Raw genomic sequence first — 19,320 nt, 5'->3', positions numbered from 1 at the left:
CTTATTTTATATATAGTCTTATATATGATGTGTTTACTTCAATACAAAGCAGCACAAAAATTCAAAGCTATCCTGTGCAGTTGATTTAAAAAAAAATGTTTCTCCTACAGACGCTATAGTAGCCAGCAATCCTTGCCTTGGCTTTTTGAGCAAATAATATTGACTTTTATATATCTTAGCAGCATTGTCAACATAATCTTGGGTTACTCCTCATTTGAGCAAATTGGTGAGGAAACCAAAAATAAAGTTCACTTTGGAACTTAGCTACCAACTTCTGAGTGTCATCCATCTTGGTGGTTAAATGCAAGGTGGCGCAGTGGTTAAATGCAGCACTGCAGGCTACTGCTAGATCAGCAGTTCGGCTGTTCAAATCTCACCGGCTCAGGGTTGACTCAGCCTTCCATCCTTCCGAGGTGGGTAAAATGAGGACCCAGATTGTTGGGGGCAATATGCTGACTCTCTGTAAACCGCTTAGAGAGGGCTGAAAGCCCTATGAAGCGGTATATAAGTCTACTGCTATATTGCTATCTTGCAAAATTCTAAATCAGCTTCAGAGTTAAGCATAGAGTTAAACACACTAGGAGCATTTAAAGTGCCAATTTTAAAGCGCTTGTTTCTGTTAGAAACAGGTGATGCCACAGTTACAAATCTCTAACATAATTGATTAAAAAAATTGCAGAGAGAAGAACTCAGAACTTCTTTTTATTTTAATGTGTATTATGCAGTTTTATGCATATTTATTTTAATCTATGAAGTTCTCTGAGAATAAGGATGTTGTGAGTGAGAACTGGCTGTAGAAAGTGATACTTATGTGGTGTCAAAATCAGAAATTGCTGTCTTTTTAAATTTGAAATCATTTCTTGGTGTGTAGCACCCTCTTCTGGAATATATTTGCTAGAACAAGAGAAACAAAAAATGAATAGCGTATTGAACAAAAGGGCAAAGGATGGAACAACTACATAAACTACCATATATATTTATTCGTGTATTTGGTTAGATGTAGTCATCTGGAAGTTATTGTAAAATTTTAAAATCTTATACATATAACCGACTTAGAAAACAGTGAGTGTTCTCCCCTATACTTGTGTAGTATTTTCTACTATGCAGCAAAAGTTCAAGCATTATTCAAATTATTTTCCCAGTTCTTGCATTTTCTGATTATCATTAGTAAATAGCTAGAGGACCTAGAGGAAACTAGGTGCAACTTTACTGTAGTATTAATACCATTATTGCCAGCACAAATCAATCCCTTCAAGATGAAGTCTTCTTGTCTGCAAGTTATAAATCAGTGTTTTTTCAAAGTTAGAAGATGTATGGATTTTCAGTTCCTAAAATTCTCCAGCTGATATGTTGGATTAGATGTACTTTGACTTCCTGTTCTAAGACTGAGGCAGATGACTGGCATAAAGTCACCCAGCTGCCTTCTGTTTTTAAAGTAGGACTCAAACCTTGGTCTCTTGGTCCTATTTTAATACTTAAAACTACTACAGCAAATTGGCTGCCACTTAGCATAATATAATAGAGGAAAAGTAAAGGCCCATTTATTTATTGCAACGATTTATGAAACTGATGAAGGAGGCATTAAGCATGTTCTTACTCTCCTGTTCCAGATACAAGATGTTTTAGAAAGCAACTAATTGCATAATCTCATCTTAAACATTATATATCACTGAAAACAAAATGGGAAGTACTGTAAGTACCGCTTAAAAATTTGCACCTGTCTCCAATGCATTCAAATATGTGAAGAACTGAAAACAGTGAATTGAGCATTTGTATGCATGGATATTACATGCATGGCGGAAACATATTGGATATTTTTTGATATAATTTTGCTTGTGAATTTGCTTGCACTAGAGTTTACCAGCTAATTGAGTTGAAAAAACTTACAAGAAGTCCTGTATATTTTCAATGGAATTTAAAAAGTCATAAATGGTCATAAATTCCCAAACCAATACTTGAAACCTAAACCGAGCTACTGTTTGAATCATGTAGCACATAGGATTAGCCCTAGGTTTCACTTTAGCTACTATTTAGCAATAAAACATTTTTGAGCCAGTTGCTTTACACTTTCATTTGCCACTAACAAAAACTAAAGCAGGGATGTCAAACTTGTGGCTCATGGACCAGATGCATCACACACAGGCCACGGCCACCGAAGGGGAAAAACATCGTGATATGTCACATGACAGTAACATGATGCAGAGAGTTTGACACCCGTGGACTAAAGGGTCAAAAGTAAATATATATATATATATATATATATCTAAACTTCTTACTGAGAAGAATCTGTTTTTTAATTTTTAATTGATTATTGTCATGAGCTTGACTAATGCCTACTTTAGAAGATACCATACGTTGCATTGGAAAGAAAACTATCTTGAAAAGTGTCTCAAATTATTTTTCAAAATGCAAAGTTAAAGAAAAAAATATTTGGAATGAAGCCATAGATGAGAATTAATTTGCTACCATCCCTGGCTGCAGCCCCTCTCCTATCCCATGTTGTGAAGTCCTGATGACTATTCGTATGGAAATTTCTTGCTGTCCTTCTTTTTATAAAAGATACTGATACAGATTCTCCTGAGGCTGAGACTGTACTTGAGTCAAGAAGCCATGTACAAGTCTATCAAGGGGAAAGCAGCTGGGCAGATGATTCATCAGCCAGTAAAGCAGAGAAAAGAGGAAGAGGAGGCTTGCACTGGATCACAAAGCCTTGAATAGCATATTACTGTTTTCCATTCTCTATAAGTTGTGGCCCTGATCCTGTGTGCTATTTACCATTGTGTACCAATTGACCAATTAGACAGAACTCTCCTTTGGGGTCCAGAGCATTGGGGGGCTTGGTTTAGGATTAGGTCTTCTATAATGGAGCCTTCCTACCAAACTATTCAAGAATTGCAGGCTAGGACAATCAGCCATTTCCCAATGAAGATGCCTTCTAGTTGAAATGACTATAATATGCCATTTTGAAATTCCATCTCTGTGGAAATGTACATAGTGTTTTGGAATGAATATTATTTCAGAGTTACTTTAGAGGCATTATAAAAATTGGGATAAAAATAGGATTGGATAAAGATGTTCTGAAGTCGAGTTTGAATCCTGAAAACTACACAGACACCTGTGATATTTTTGTGACAACCTGTGGAAGGCATTTACCATTGCCTTCTTTCAATGTGTTTCCTCCTATCTAGCCTACAGCCTGGGATCTGATGTTACTCTTACTCAGGTAGCAAACATACTATATATTTTGAGCCCTATCAAGGCAGAAGATGAACTATCAACTGCACTGAGAGCAGTAATATTGTTTTCCACTGATCTTAAAATACTTAAATAGAATAAGTGTTAGCTTTTGCCTTGTAAATAAAGGTCTGGGATCTGGAATGTCACTTAACCCTTTAGCTTGAAAACTATTCTAGTCTCCAAAGCTTCAGGTATTTGAGGAATGGAATAAATTCATTTATTCAGGCATATCCAAATTGATCAAGGAAATTCCTTATTCAAGGAAAACATGTTATTATTTATTATATAAACACTGTTGGAATTGCTTTCCCAATTTCAGCTGTACATGGACCTTCCCTAATGTTAATTCTGCCCATCATATGAAAGAAAGACATTGTCACATCGAAATAGTTCACATGAAAGGACCTAGTGATGGCGAACCTTTTTAGTACTGAGTGCTGAAAAGGGAGCACTTCGCACGGGCGCTCGTCTGGGCCATGACCAGGAAGAGGAGCTGCCCAGGGGGCATGCATGTACAGGAAAATGTACTTCCAGTTTCCAGTGCTTGCCTGGGCACCGGCCAGCAAGTCTTCCGGTTACTGCCCATGCATGTGCATGCGCCAATCAGTTGTCAGGCACGCATGCTCACGCCAGAAAATGGAAGACCAGGTCTTCCGGTTTCTGGCACTGCCACACACACCAAGACCAGCTGACCGGCATGTGCTCAGGTGCGCCAGAAACCTGGAAGAGGAATGGGGATGCCATGTGTGCCAGGCAACATGGCTCCGTGTGTCACTTCGGGCACACATGCAATATGTCCACCATCACTGACCTAATGTCTTAATTCTGAATTAACTGCATCTGTGAATTCAAGTTTATGAACAGCTGCTGAGACCAGTTAAGAGTTCAGGATAGTTGTATCAATGGGATGAAAGCATGAAGATTTAATGGGTGCAAGCTAATTTATAGCTGGATTCTCATTGGTGAGCTGAAAGGATCTTAACTATAAAAATATGTCAACGGAACTGTGTTCCTTGAACCAGATGGCAATCTTTATAATACATACTATATTTCAGGGGTGGGTTTCTTGCCCCGTTCCAACCGGTTCGGTTGGAACGGGGCCGGCGGCGTCCTCGTGCATGCGTGCGGTGCGCGCATGCGTGCTAGCGTCTGCGCGATGCTCCAGCTGCTCCTGGATGATCGCGCAGGTGCTGTATGCATCCTGCGCATGCGTGGAAGCGCAGAACTCGTCAAAACCGGGTAAGGACCGTGGGCGGGCGGGCGCGCCCTTCGCCGTTCCCGGAAGTTACTTACTTCCGGGTTCGGCGACCAACCGGTTCGCAGGGACCGCCGCGAACCGGTTGAAACCCACCCCTGCTATATTTCATATTGATAAATATGGAATAAAATATTGATATTTTACTTCCCAACAAGAGGGAATCATACTTCCATAAAAGTGGAAGTCAATTCACGTGCTGTTACATGTATCTGTGCAAGTTCTGGATGTTTCCAATGATTAATAGGAAGCATAATTATCACGCCCAATAATGCTGTTCCTAAAGGATCTTTTTTTGCACTGCTGTCACCCCCGAATTTCCACTTTCACATCCAATATGCCCTACATCTTGAGGAGGGTTACCTGAAATCTGTGATTCATTGCCAGTAATGTTGGCAACAGTACTGACATCCAATTGTCTCCAAAATTATTTACTACCCAACTGAGTTGTCTTTTCTCACCCACCTTTCCCTTTCATCTTGGAACTGTCCCATTCTGATAAATTTCTTCTCACCACATTTGCTCTTCTAATCTCTCTTTCCATCCATTCTTTGCTGGTCTAATTATTTCTGAAGTCTCTCACCGATTCATTTGCTTTCTCAATACCTTCATAATTTATCCTGCAATCTTTTTATATCACCACAGCTTACACCCCCATGATCCCAGCTTCACATGGGCGTCAATCTTTTCTAGTTTTGGATAATCTTATTTCTTCATTTCTTGTTTCTTCTTCTTTTCCTTGTTATACCTCTCTGAAGGATTTAGTACTTGAGTTCCTATCTAGCTCATGCATATTAGCCGTTAGTACAATTTACTTCATACTTAGCTCAAGTAATGTGATTTTCTTAAGACTTCTTTGTTTTCTCTGAGCATTATATTTTACTTTGACAGAGTTCTGCAGCACAGCCTTTGCTGATGTTATTCAAAACCAAGTCTTATTATATTAAGTGATCTGTCTGATCGTAGCATCTGCTGTTTTTCTGTGTGTTTTCATATCACTAAGCCCGAAATGAAATGAAATGAAACACTGATGTATTCTATAAAATGTTCACGAGAATAGAATGAAATACTTTTTGGATTTCAATAAAATGTGGCCAAGGAACCAGCATTTGTCTACCACTTTTTCTTACCTGGCTTATCCTAAGTCCGTGATGGCGAACCTATGGCACGCATGCCACAGGTGGCCCACGGAGCCATATCTGAGGGCATGCGAGGGGTTGCCCTATGTCAGCTCAAGCACGCATGTGCATGCTGGCCAGCTGATTTTCAGCTTTCTGGAGGTGGGGGAGGCCATTTTTGCCCTCTCCAGCCTTTAGGAAAGACTCCGGAGCCTGTGGATGGTGAAAAACGGGCCCAACAAACTTCCAGTTTGCCCATTGGGCCGTTTTCTTGCTCTCCCCAGGCTTCAGGAAAGCCTCCTGAAGCCTGGGGCGGTCGGAATGCTGCCCAATGGGCCTACCGGAAGTCCGGAGGCTTCAGTGAGGCCTGCTTGCATGCGTGGTGTGGGATAGGGCAGCATGGGGGGGGGTTGTGTGCGCATGTGTGGGGGTGGGTGGGTATTGCATTATGGGTGTGGACAGTAACTTCTGAACATTAGGACAGGGACATTTAAATTATATAAGAGCCGAGGTGGCGCAGTGGTTAGGGTGCAGTACTGCAGGCCACTTCAGCTGACTGTTATCTGCAGTTCAGCGGTTCTAATCTCACCGGCTCAAGGTTGACTCAGCCTTCCATCCTTTTGAGGTGGGTGAAATGAGGACCCAGACTGTGGGGGCAATATGCTGACTCTGTAAACCGCTTAGAGAGGGCTGAAAGCCCTATGAAGCGGTATATAAGTCTAACTGCTATTGCTACATCCACAACCAATTATAATGCTTTATTTTCATGCAAATTGCAGATCATTTTTCTTTCAACTTGCTCTGCCACAGAAGTCTCCATTTTTGTCTCTTACTATGACAACTATTATGTCTGTTCAGAGTTTGCATTCCCACACCACATGGGCTGCTACACGTTTCCAGCCCTAATCGTTTATAAACAAATATCGGTGCTGGCATGCAGAATAAGGAAGTCATGTGAAGAACCCTCCGAGTTCCTCTAAAAATTTAAATTAAGAAATTTTCATTTAGTAAAATTTTGCTTCTTCACCTCCCCCTTCTTCTCAAGATGTGTGATTGCATTTCCTTAGGTTCTTAACATACCTTACATTCTTCTTAACATACAAAGAAACTACTTGGCAAGTGCAAATGTAGATGAAAGGCCCTTCTGGAAATCTCTTAAAATGTAATTTTCTTTTTCCAAGAAGGGGACTCCATGATTGTAGGGAGCCCAGGAGATAGCTATATTGTATGTGAAATATTGGTGCATTCACCTGTGATCTCATTTATACAGATAGTCCTACAATCACAATTGAGCCCAAAATTTGTGTTGTTAAATGAAACATTTGTTAAGTGATTTTGCCCCATTTTTTGCAGCAGTTAAGTGAATCACTGCAGTTTAGTAACCTGGTTGTTAAGTGAATCTGGCTTCCCCATTGCCTTTCCTTGTCAGGTCACAAAAGGGGATCACATTACCCAGGATACTGTAAACGTTATAAATATGAGTCAGTTGCCAAATGTCTGAATTTTGCTCACATGACCACGGGGATGACACAATGATCGTAACGGTCATGTCACTTTTTTCAGTGCTGTTGTAACTTTGAATGGACACTCAACAAACCGTGTTAAGTCCAGGACTGCCTGTATTTCTATATTGTTTTCAATGGTTAAGATGTGTTTTAATTGCTTGTTTTATTGTACACCACCCAGATTTACACAGTGAGATAGGCAGCCACTTCGTTTAGAAAGGTTATAGATGATAAGACAGTCAGACAAATAAAGTAAAGGTGGCTGAATACTTGTCCAAACCCTACATTGGAAGAGAAGGAACAGCAGAAGGGAAAGACATGTGACTGTGGCACACGGTTCATGAATGTTTTCTGAGCCTGGCATCTGACTGTGCTGACTGTGCTGTGGAAGGCACTCATCAAATCTATGGCTTTCAGCTGACGGAGTGGCAAATAGGCCTTTGACTGTAGCTCTGCATCTCAAGGAGAAGCTTTTCACCCACAATTGGCTGAGCAAAATCCTATTCGCACAGTTAACAGCTGTGAACCCTGCTGAGGGCATCTGTTAGGTGGTTAATGCTGGTTGGGAACCATGTAGCTCTGGCTGTGTTTTGTTTATCCGAGAAATTCTTAGGCATCTTCAATAGCCTTAAAAGATATTGTACCTCCTGTTTGTTTACATATAATGCTGGGACTGTTTCCTCTCGATTCCCTGCTGCTGATTTTCTTCCCTGCAGGGGGTCAAGCACATTGAAGGGGGTTTTTTATTTTGAAAAAAAATATTTTCATTTCAATTGGGTTATAATAATAATAGCAGCATCAGCCTAGAATGCTATTAAAACAATGCTCATTGCAGGGAGTGAGGTCTGATTCTCCCGCTTTTCTTACGTCGGCATCTGCAGAGAGAAAAGGCGTTTGAGACAAGCAAAACCAGCATTGCAGATAGAAGGAAGAAATTATGGTGAATACAGCAGTATTTTTTAGAGCCTGGCAGAGACTGTACAGATTTGGCAATAAAGGAGAAAGTTAAATTACTTCCTGCAGTGTCTTATTTTACTCACACAAAGATAAGGGAGTACAGATATTTTTATTTAAAAAAAAAGCATAGTTATCATAGCTGTTGAAGCTGAAATCTTCAAGCTGAAGCTGAGGTTGTGGACATTTATCTATGGTTTTATACTCTTTGGTGTAGTGATATCATGGCATAAATTGGCTATTGTAATCCTTAAACTTCAGCTTCCATCCCTCTTTTATAATATGATTGGCAAGTTACGTGATAGGCACATAGGTCAGGTTGTTGGCAGATAGGCAACCTTAAGTACAAGAACTGTAGAAAAGATTCCCACTTTTTCCAATTTTATTTCCTGGGATATAGGTTGTCTGTTATCTTTTTGGAAAGTACAGCTTAAATATAATTTCATTTACAAATGTTCTGGAGAACTGGATTTTATCTTTCGTGAAAGGTAAGAACTGGAGAAGAAAGGTTTTGTGATGGGTATCTTACACACACACACACACAAACACACACACAGCCAATTGCCAAACAACAAGACCCCAGGTGTCTACCCCATCCCCATAGAATTGCTGAGGCTTGTACCACCCACAACTATCACAGCCATGTGCCAGAAAATTTGGGAAATGAACACATGGCCACAGGATTGGAAACAATCAGCGTTCATTCCGTTGCCAAAAAAGGACGACTTCAACATTGCTCCAATTACCATGCAATTACCCTCATCCCTCACGAGCAAGATTCTCCACAAGATCATACAACATTTGGCACCAGCCATTGAAAGGGCATTACCAGATGTTCAAGCTGGCATCAGAAAGGGTCGTGGCACTGTCTATATATTGCAGATCTACAATAGATCATGGAAATATTTCAAGAATATCAAAAGAACCATCTACATCTGCTTTAGTGACTACAAGAAAACCTATTGAATGACAAGATGTGGAGAACTTTAAATGTTCTGGGGTTGCCAACACATCTGGTCAAGCTGGCACAGTTGCTGTACACAGATCAGGAAACCACTGTGTAAACACCGAACGATAACATTTGATTGGCTCAAGATAGAGAAAGAATCCAGCAAGGTTGCATTCTTTCACCTTTTTTATCCAAAATGTATGTTGAAGTGAACAGAGGAAGCTGGAACTTGGAAGAATTAAAAAACAAACACACACCGAGTAAAGTTTGGAAGAAGGAACTTTCAAAACCAATACCAGCCAGAACATAAAATAACTGAAAGAAGCTGTAGAAGACTGGACAATGTGGAGAGAGAGTCCACTGAATCAGACACAACTGAATGGACAGCATCACCATCATGGGACTTCAGTGTCATTGAAGCATTCAGACAATATTGAGACTGGATAATAATATTGCTGAATATTCTGTTCATTGAGAGCTAATGATTTATATCTAATTATTTATCAGGGTTTCAAAACAGCAAGGGATACTTCCTTTCCTTTTTTCCAGTAATAGTTAAAGCACAGGGTAAAAAGCAATGGGCCAGCAAACCCACCCACCCCCTTTCCCAGGGACATCTAGTGGGCACTGCAATTAACTGATTGCTCTCTAACCCATTAAAGGGCTATAAAAAGAGTATAAAATAAATGATATCAAATACAGTTTATTTGACAAACTTCCAAAAACATTTGGTAGAAAGGAAATTTTATTGCTTTTATAATGAAGAATGGCTCAAAACATTTTAAAAGCAAGATTAACTATTAAATATCTTCAAAACAAAGGAGATCGGAACTCAAGTAGTTCAACAACAGTCTTTTTCTGGAAGTGTTTCAATTTAGCATCCTTTTAAATTAACCGTGGTATAAGTTTATGGTTGTACAAGATGAAATACAGTGAGCTTTGTTGTGACTCGGGCTAACAAAAATGATTTGATAACTGCAGTCATTAACTGCCCAGTAAAGAAACATGGTTAATTTATATCTATGTTTCAGAAGTACCAGGTTACATGGAGCTGCTATGTACATGTAGCTTTTGAAAAAGAAAATAATACCATGAAAGGAAAATATTCTAGATTACAGTACATATGATTAGACAACTATTAAGATTACATTTGACCAAGGAGAGTCATTTTACTTTATTCTTGTTTTGTAGAAACTCAAAAGTACACAAAATCATATTCTGGAAGATGATAGATTTTCTACCACTATTATGCCCATGTCATTCTTTTTTTACCTGAGTTACCTTAAGTAAACAGATTATAATGTGCATTTACTAGTCTGGTTCAGAGCTCTAGGTGCAGCCTATGCTCACATGAAATGTGGGGGACCATCATTCATATCAACCAAAATAATCGGGAGGAAAACAGGTGAATCAGCCCTCTTTTGGTATCAGCAGGGAGGGGAGCTGGGCACAGGTCCTGGGAGAATGTCTGTGTCCATAGTTGTTCACTGTTTCATTGTTTGGCCCTGATCTCTAAGGCATGGCCACTGCATAACCTCCAGTCATTTCCAAATGGCTTTTGTATATCCCGCCAGTAAAATAAATGAAGTCTGCAGCAGACGCACTGTTGCTGAACTTTTCATACAAAATCAAACCTCTATATGGGAAAAGTCTGGTGATGTGCTGACACTTCTAGAGTGCAGTTTTACAATTATGAAGCAGATAGGGAGCCTGTAAAACATTTGCTGAACATTAATTTTACAGTGGTCTGTACAGGATGGTAGATGTAATCTAATTATGTACAGAAGTTTATTTTCATAGTATTTTGTGCAACCCAGTCTCCATTTGCAGTTAAAAGGCTGCTGTCGATTCCTCGGCTATTCAGATTCCTTTAATGCAGCTAGTAATGGAGAATATATAAAAAAGAGGACCACTGATCCCAAACAAATACTGTGCTACACAGACAGCTGTACATAATTCATACAGTGCATATATCAGAGTTACATAGAGCAGCAAGTAGAGACAATGACTTTTACAGTTTCTAGGCATGATATACTTTACATGGGAGGGAATATTTCTACAAAAGAAATTGGGAAGGCCTAGGAAACAACGTCTTCTATTCATGTTCAGAAAAATAGTGCAGTAGGAATAAATCCTTTACAGTAGCAATTATATAATTCAGAAGCACTGTTAACTCAAACTGTTAAAAAGCCACATACAAAATGAAGTGTTTTTGTACTCGATAGTTATGTCAATCAAGTTTGATGTAATACTTATCAGAAGTATCCATCTTCTTCATCCTCTTTGTGCTCTGTTTTGCTCCATATTTCTTGTAATCATTTCCCCTCGTTTGTTTAATCTATCACGGATTTAAGTAGAATGAGTACACTTGAAGCAATTTCTAGCGGAAGTCGTATTGATGAAAAACACAGGTGTTCTGTCACATTTACGAGGTAAGTTTGGAATAATTTGAAGGAGAAAATTTACGCTTTAAATACTTCAGAATATAAAGTGGAAGACAGCTTACTACGGTGATGGCTGACACTTTCCATAGGAAGGTCACTGTTGTGATAAAGGCAACATCTATGGAAATAAAAAAAATCATTTATACAGGGAACAAAGAAGGGCAAGATCATTAAGTAACACTGACACGTGACAAATTTTAGGTTAGATACTTTGCTTGGATGGCAGACTAGCAGAGAATCCGAGAATAGATCAAAATCAAGAAAAGGAAAGCGGATAAGAGGAGAGGGGCAGTATTGCTAAGAAAAATACATGGAGAATTGTAGCAGAGTACTTTGATTCAAAACAAAACCATTTATTTTGAAATAAATACCAGGACGCGATTAACTTTACAACAAGTTCGCTGTTGCATGACTTTTCTAAAAATGTTTTTTTAAAACCATTCCTTTGTTTTGACAGCGGTTCAAATGATACGACCATCAAGACAAATCTGGAAACGTAACTCTATCATTGTTCAAAGACAAACACAACAAAGAACAGAAGCAGCTCTTCAAAACCAAATGCTTTAATTTTATTTATTCGCTAAATAACAATTGATTTGGAATTGATAAAGTTCTAATTATGTCCATCTCTTCATGAGTTCTTTTTCATGAAACGTTATTCTTGTATGCTACCACAGAAATGTATTCAACATACTTATGAGAAATAACACATCAATGCAATTTTGTTTTTGTTCAGTTTAGTATCTCAGAGACTGAATACGATCTCCTCATCTTTATTTTCATTTTAAAAGTACCGTGTTTTCCCGAAAAAAGGCAGGGTCTTATTTTCTTTTGACCCCCGAAATAAGTGCTTGGCCTTATTTTCGGGGAGGTCTTATTATTTTTGAGGTGCAGGAGGCAGCGAGTGTGGTCACCTCATGGCTGCTACTGTGTTGCAATATTTTCGGGAAGGGCTTATTTTATTGCATGCACTCAAAAGCCTGCTTGGGTTTATTATCTGGGAAGGGCTTATTTTGGGGGAAACAGAGTAATAAAGAAAACTTTTCTTGTTACATAATAACCATCACAGAAATACAGTGTATGTTTTTTAAGGTTTTAATTTTATTAAATCAAAACAGGTTATCTCAAATTACAACCATTCATTTAGTGACCATTCAAAGTTGCGGCAGCACTGAAAAAAGTGACTTATGACCATTTTTCTCACGGTTGTAACTGTTGCAGCATCCCCATATGATCAACATTTGGATGCTTGGAAACTGGCATGTGTTTATGACAGTTGCAGTATCTCAGGGTCATATGATCACCTTTTGCAACCTTCTGATAAGAAATGTCAAAGAAGAAGCCAGATTCACTTAACTATCATGCTACTAATTTAAAGAACTGCAGTGATTCACTTAACAACTGTGGCAGGAAAGGTTGTAAAATGGGGCAAAACTCACTTAAGAAATTTCTTGGTTAGCAATGAAAATGTTGGGCTCAGCTGTGGTCCTTAGTTTAAAAGGAACACGCACACACACACAAACACACACACACACACTCCTTCAAGTTGCTTTTTCTTTTAAGTAAGACTTTCTAAGTGGCATCTTGTCATTAAGGAAATAGCAATGATACCTACCTAAGAAAGCTCCAAAAGACACTCTGCCTATACCTGCTCCAGTAGGGCACAAGAAGAAAGGACAGATTCATAGAAGGGCAGGAAAGTAAGAGAAGATAAAATCATAAAGGAATTATTAGTAAGATTTTAGAGACAGAAAGAGATTAGTAGCATCTAAAGACTGATATATGCATGTATAGTAAAAATATAGCAAAAATGAACATTATTTTTAAAATCTATATTAAGTGTTAGAAAATATGTTAGCCCAACAGAAATCTGAATTCAGCTCTTAAAGGGATGGGATCCTAGTATGTATGAAAGCCTCTGAAATAAAATTTAAGATCTTTATTATTAAATACATTTCTTTTTAATGAATTTTCTAGAGCTATAGCAATTCAGCACTATAGCTAAGAAAATTCAGTTATTATTGAAAAGAATTTGCTAAAAAACTTGTATCAAATTACTCTTCATATTTTAGATGCACTTATTAGGCTTGTCAACATGCATCTTTTTTTAAAAAAAAAAGCAGCTAAGTATTATACATGTGGGAGCTACTCACCAAAATATTCATTAAGGAATGCAAGAGAAGCTACATAGCAGCAAAGACTGAAGATTTCAGCCACGATCATTAACCAGTGCCAGGTGCGTATAGTGAGAGCAACCATCAAGAGTTCAGTCAGGATCAGTGCCGTAAAGGAAATGGCAACAACATGGACAAATTCAGATTCAAAAAGCAGAAGGGCTCCATACATCAAAATGCCACCTAAGAAACACAGACATACACATTTTTATTACTGATTCACTTAACAGACTAGTGTGACATGCATGTGCCTTTCAACTACAACTTGATTATTTCACCAAAAAAAAGCTATTTGCAATCATTTTGAGAACAGTGCTGTAAAAGTTAACAACTAGATACATTCCAGCATCTATTGTAAAAATAAGTTACTTTAGCGCAGGGGTGTCAAACTTGCAGCCCGTGGGCCGTATGCGTCACGCACTAGCCATGCCCAGGTTTAGCAATGGGGGGAAAAAAGTCATGATACGTCACGTGATGATGCTGTGACAATGTGAGTTTGACACCCCTGCTTTAGGGGAACAACATGCTTTCATTTATTTGTGAACTTAAAAAGAATCTTTTCTTCTTTTTTCACTGTTAAGTGTTGGATGTTTTTGTTTTGTATTTTATTCTTGCTGATAAATGAAAATAAATACATTAAAAAAGAAAGAACGTATATTCTTAACTAAAGCTACAATACAATCTTGAAATAAGATTCCTAGAGTACTGTGGAGAAAACTGTTGTGCAGTATATGAAATTCAAGTGAATATTTTTTTCATTGTGTTAGTTAGAATTTGATTAAGTCCATTCAAATATTTTTAACCCCCATGATCTCATATTATGTTGCTGACTATATCCCTGACATTCATACATTCAAAAGGGGATTTATATAATACAAATACAATTCAGAAACCCCATAAACACACCTTTATGATATTCAACTATCCATGTGGACTCAGGGAACCCCATCCAATGCCCAATCATGCCTACACTCAGTTTAAAAAAAAATCATTTAAAAAAATCTCAAAGCGGCATGCATCAAACAAACATGTAAATTATCTATCTGAGTATTAAAAAGAGATTTTATGTTATTTCAGTATCATATTTTAAACTGCTATTAAATTAATGTGAATGAAACATTAAAATGAAAAAAATAAAAATGTAATTGTGAAACTCAAACAGTACTGTTCTTTAGTTCAAAAGATACGAAGCAGAATTTCACCTTGATAAATACTGATTAAAACCCAGATGAGGAAGGTCTTAAATGACAATGATCGTCCCTAGAAGAAATAACAAAGAGTAGGTTACTTAACAACTGCATAAAAAGGCATCTGACATACTAAATAAAAGGAGAAACAATCTTTATGTTAGCCCATTAAGAATCTTCCCTGTTGCTTAGAACTCAAATATTATAATACAAGAATGCAAGAAACCCAAAATAACACAAAGGAATTGCAAACATTTGACTTCTTCAGAATTATTTCTCAAGACTGTCATTGCCAGGGACATGAAAAATAATGTTCCCAGTTTTATAAGATATAAGCTACAATTAAGATATTTGTTGTTGAAAGTTAGTCTTAAAATGATTCTAGATTAAATGTATTAGTCCAGAGTTCAACAAACCTTTAAGAAAGTACTATGTCATGATGAATGAATGCATATCTAAAAGAATGGGTGAGATAAACCCACTTGAGATCTGTCTTCATATAATAATATACTAAGTAAGATGACAATCTAAGTAAGATTTGAATGACACTGCACATTATTTTAGTGATTTAACAAAATAACAATAAACCCAAAAGATTGAGTACATTTTATTTTAGGCACTAAAGGGTTCATGTTTGTGGAACATGAGATTAAAGATGAACTTTTGGGGGGGGGGGGAAATACACAAAAATAAAAGCAATTTTTATCAGTCACACAGATTATTAAATCTGCACAAGTATAGAAGATTGCAGCAAAGTTTTATTGGTTTTGATGTTTAGGGATTAATTTTAGAACCATGAAATTTCATTGGTATATGTATTGCTTTAGCAATCATGTGGATAAGTTTTCTGCTGCTTCTTTCCCAGATTTATTTTAAGTTTTGCAGGCTAATTTATACCTGCTGTATTTCCTTAGTTTTCTTTAACCAAATACTAAAAGATTCAGCCTGTTTAGCATTTTGAGAATGACCACAATCGTTGGTTCTGCCAAGGAAAGTATTTTATTCAGGATTACAACAAGAGTACAACCAACTTTTATTTTAAAAGTCAGCAGTAAAAAAAAAAATCCAAATAGTGAATACTTATTTATAATAGGTGCTCAAAGAAGGAATCTGGCCTTTAAATTCTTTGATAGGAAAAAAGTAGAATGTAAACCCCTGAAATACTTTTTGTTGTTAATTATTTTTAATTAACTGTTAGTACCCAGTACAGGAAGCGGCCACACATGAAACTACCCCCCTTCCAACCAACCAATCATTGCAGACTTTTCATCAGGAATAAGGAGTTGTTCTTTTTTGTCTTGTCTATCATCTCTAGTTTGTGTTCAAAACAAAAAATGCCAGCTACATGTGTGATTTGAATGCTCTCACCTTGGTAAGATCTTTGTAAAGTTCAGGATACAATAGTGCCATTTCAGGTTTTACATCTTGATCCAACACTAAAGAGAAGACTGGAAACATAGTGTATATGGTTGCATACCTTAGAGAAAAACAATTTTAAAACAGTTGAATATTGTTTAAAGCCATATTCTTTACATAAACTACCATATTTTTCAGAGTATAAGACGCACCTTTTTACCTCAAAAAAGAGGCTGAAAATCTGGGTGTGTCTTATACATTGAATACAGCATTTTTTTGCCTCCTGAAACCCCCCCCTTCACCAAAATGGCCGTGCATAGCTTGTAGGAGGCTTTCAGAGAGTTCCTGGGGGCTAGGGAGAGCAAAAATGAGCAACAAATGGGCCGTTTCTTGCTCAATTTTGCCCCCAGCCCCCAGGAGCACTCTATAAACTTCCTAATGACCCTTTTTTGCGCAAAAAATGGGCCATTTTTTGCTTGTTTTTGCCCCACCCCCATCCCTCCAGGAACACTCTACAAGTCTCCTAAGGGCTATTCATGCCCTTTTTTTGAAATAAAAAACCAGGCCCGTTTTTGTGAAAAACGGGTCATTTTGAGGAGGTTTGCAGAGTGCAAAAACTTTTTTTTAATTTGCTTCTTCAAAACCTTGGTGCGCCTTATACTCCAAAAAATATGGTACTTCTCTTTGAAATAAAGTATTTGAACCATAGTGATTGCTACTTACCCCACCATTAGGAAACCCTGATATAGAGGAACAGATGCAAAATAGAAGACAGACGAAAACACAGCCTAGAAAAATATAAGCAGTTAAATGGAGATTATTATACATCATACAATAACGTAGCAGATGTTATCGAAGTTAGAAAAAAGGCTCTATAAATTGCTTTCCATATAAACAAAAAAATAGGTACCTGCATAGTTGAAATAATAAGGCCTCTGTGCATGACAAATTGACCTAGAGCTGCTGATCTTTTGTAACTGTTTCGACCATGTACCATCAGCAGTCTACCAATGTGTTTAAATTGTGTTATCGAAAAATCAGCAGCCAAGGAAGCTTGTTTCCCTTCCTAAATAAAAAATAAAATGATCAAATGATCAATGTAAATAACATTGTACCATTTTGGATGGATGGATATATACATACATACATACACACACACATATATGTATACACACACAAACACACAGACATAAACCAAGAGTAATTTGAAATTTGAGTAGCAGTGGAAGAATTGGTAATTTGTTTGATATTCTCAAAATGCTTACGTTAATTCAGAGGAAAACTTAGAACATATATGTTTCACCTACAGCCCAAGGGCCACATATGTAGCCCACAAGGTTGTCAATTTTGAACATTATTATGTGATTTTATATTATAAAACTATATTATATATTTTATATATGGCCCAAGACACTTCCACTTCACCCAATCCATCCCAGGCAAGCCAAAAGCTTGGACACTCATGTTCTAGAACTAAGATTTTTTGGAGCAGAAATCGGGCATTTTCAGAATTGTCCTATATACTGATACGAATTCTATAACTCCCTCAGCTTTTGCCAAAATGAGACCCCAAATCCAAATACTATTTTTGAGGGAGAGAAGAGCAGGGTGCTTGAATTTATAGATCACTTGAAGAAAATCAGTTATCTTTTTCTCTCTGTAAATCATGTATTTGGTGCCTTGCCTGAGTATCACTGAAACACTACTGACAGTGTTATTTTCCCTAAAATGCATAATGAAAGAAGTAGACAATGACCATGTAGTACATCCTGAATTTGCTGAAAATAGTTATAGAAGCTAGAAGGTAAGGACAGAAGCAAGGATAAAAGGTGAAATGTTTGTCCTCATTGATTTATAAGCATCTGTGTTCTTGTTGTTGTTGTTTACTTGTTGCCTAATGAAATAGATCAAATGTTCTCCAAAAAGCATTCTCAAGTTGATAAAATCAAATGCTCCACTAGGACTGCCTTGTTTATATTCTGCAGGATTGGCTTAACATTTCAACAAATAAAGTAGCATCTATTTGGACTTTGGTGTTGCTGGATTTGGGGTGCAGGGTATGGGCAGAACGGAACTGTGGAAGATACCTGGTAGCCTGAATGGCAGATGGTTTGAGTCCCAATCTCCTAGCCACTTTTGTCAGCTTTTGGCATTAAAAGCTGTTATCTCTTTAGGGGCTAAACAATCCTCACTTTTAAAGGTTTGGTTTTCTAGGCCTCCTGGATTAGACCCAACAAATTTAGCCTATGTCTAAAACCAATAGTAAGAAATACATGCCAGCTTTTGTGTTGCCCAGTCAGAAAGCAGAACGTTCGCAGATGAAATAACAAAGGAGACTCCTCCAAAAGAGGTCATGATTTGAGAAAAATAAGGAATTTGTCCAATTTAACTGATATATGATCTTATATTAAGGACTACACTGAGATAAGAAAGCAACAAAATCTAACTTGTTTCTGTTTTTATCTGTCTGCAGAATACTATCCAGAAATCCTATTTACAGTGGTTTAGTTTCAACCAGAGGAATATCTGAAAGACTGTTCTGAATATGTCAGACCTCTGAGACAGGCAGTGTCAAGAAACAGGCATGACAGGAATTATAGAAATGCTTTTCGTTGTTGCAAAGTAGAATAACAAAGTCTTGAAAGTCTGTTAGAGTTTCTCCCGGATTTATATTATACCAAACAAAATCGATACAGAGTTATTTTGAGTTATTTTTATGCTTTCCTCTTTCTCAGGCATGAGTAATCTTTTCTGAAAATCCCCCATAACTATTGCTCATGCTTCCTCCATTTTCAAGGCCAAATTTATATTTCTTTACACCACCTCCCCTATCAGAATCACTTCCCTCTTCTCTGTGAAAGGCAATTCAAGCAATTCAAGGGCAACAAAGAAGGAATCACTCCTGTGCTATCCTCCAGACATGCCCTATCCTGGTCCTGACAGGGTCAATAGACAGATCTGGCAAAGCAGAACTAGATGGAGCTGGAAACTGCCCTCCCCTCCTCTTGCACAGAAACCACCACTGGAGGATCCATCATGGTATGAAGCAAAGAGTCATCTTAATCCTAAAGTGCTAGTGGGAATTATCTTTTCTGAAAGTATGTCCTAAAAGGTCGAGTTATTTCTTCACTATTCCTAAGG

The 19,320-nt window shown here is 37.7% G+C and overlaps 1 protein-coding gene across 3 annotated transcripts in view; it reads right to left on the bottom strand.

Moving 5' to 3' along the window:
* Positions 1–9,745: 9,745 nt before the first annotated feature.
* The window catches only part of ATP9B (ATPase phospholipid transporting 9B), a 152,942-nt gene continuing 143,367 nt past the window's right edge, over positions 9,746–19,320 (bottom strand). For 2 of the 3 annotated variants that reach the window (XM_087707339.1, XM_087707337.1), the window contains exons 24-30: positions 17,090–17,245; positions 16,903–16,967; positions 16,192–16,300; positions 14,839–14,896; positions 13,616–13,819; positions 13,078–13,110; positions 9,746–11,580 (exon numbers count right to left, since the gene is read on the bottom strand). In XM_087707339.1, the coding sequence (XP_087563465.1) occupies positions 11,444–11,580; positions 13,078–13,110; positions 13,616–13,819; positions 14,839–14,896; positions 16,192–16,300; positions 16,903–16,967; positions 17,090–17,245 (762 nt within the window). In that variant the 3' untranslated portion in view covers positions 9,746–11,443. The remainder of the gene's footprint in view (positions 11,581–13,077; positions 13,111–13,615; positions 13,820–14,838; positions 14,897–16,191; positions 16,301–16,902; positions 16,968–17,089; positions 17,246–19,320) is intronic. The other variant, XM_087707338.1, reaches the window with a different exon arrangement.

This window comes from Thamnophis sirtalis, unplaced genomic scaffold, assembly GCF_051295495.1.
Source record: "Thamnophis sirtalis isolate CommonGarterSnake01/CBP01778 unplaced genomic scaffold, rThaSir2_p1.2 scaffold_2, whole genome shotgun sequence".
In the NCBI taxonomy this organism is placed as follows: domain Eukaryota; kingdom Metazoa; phylum Chordata; class Lepidosauria; order Squamata; family Natricidae; genus Thamnophis; species Thamnophis sirtalis.
The sequence above is the reverse complement of the archived record's forward strand: the minus strand, read 5'-3'. Positions and strand labels throughout refer to the sequence as shown.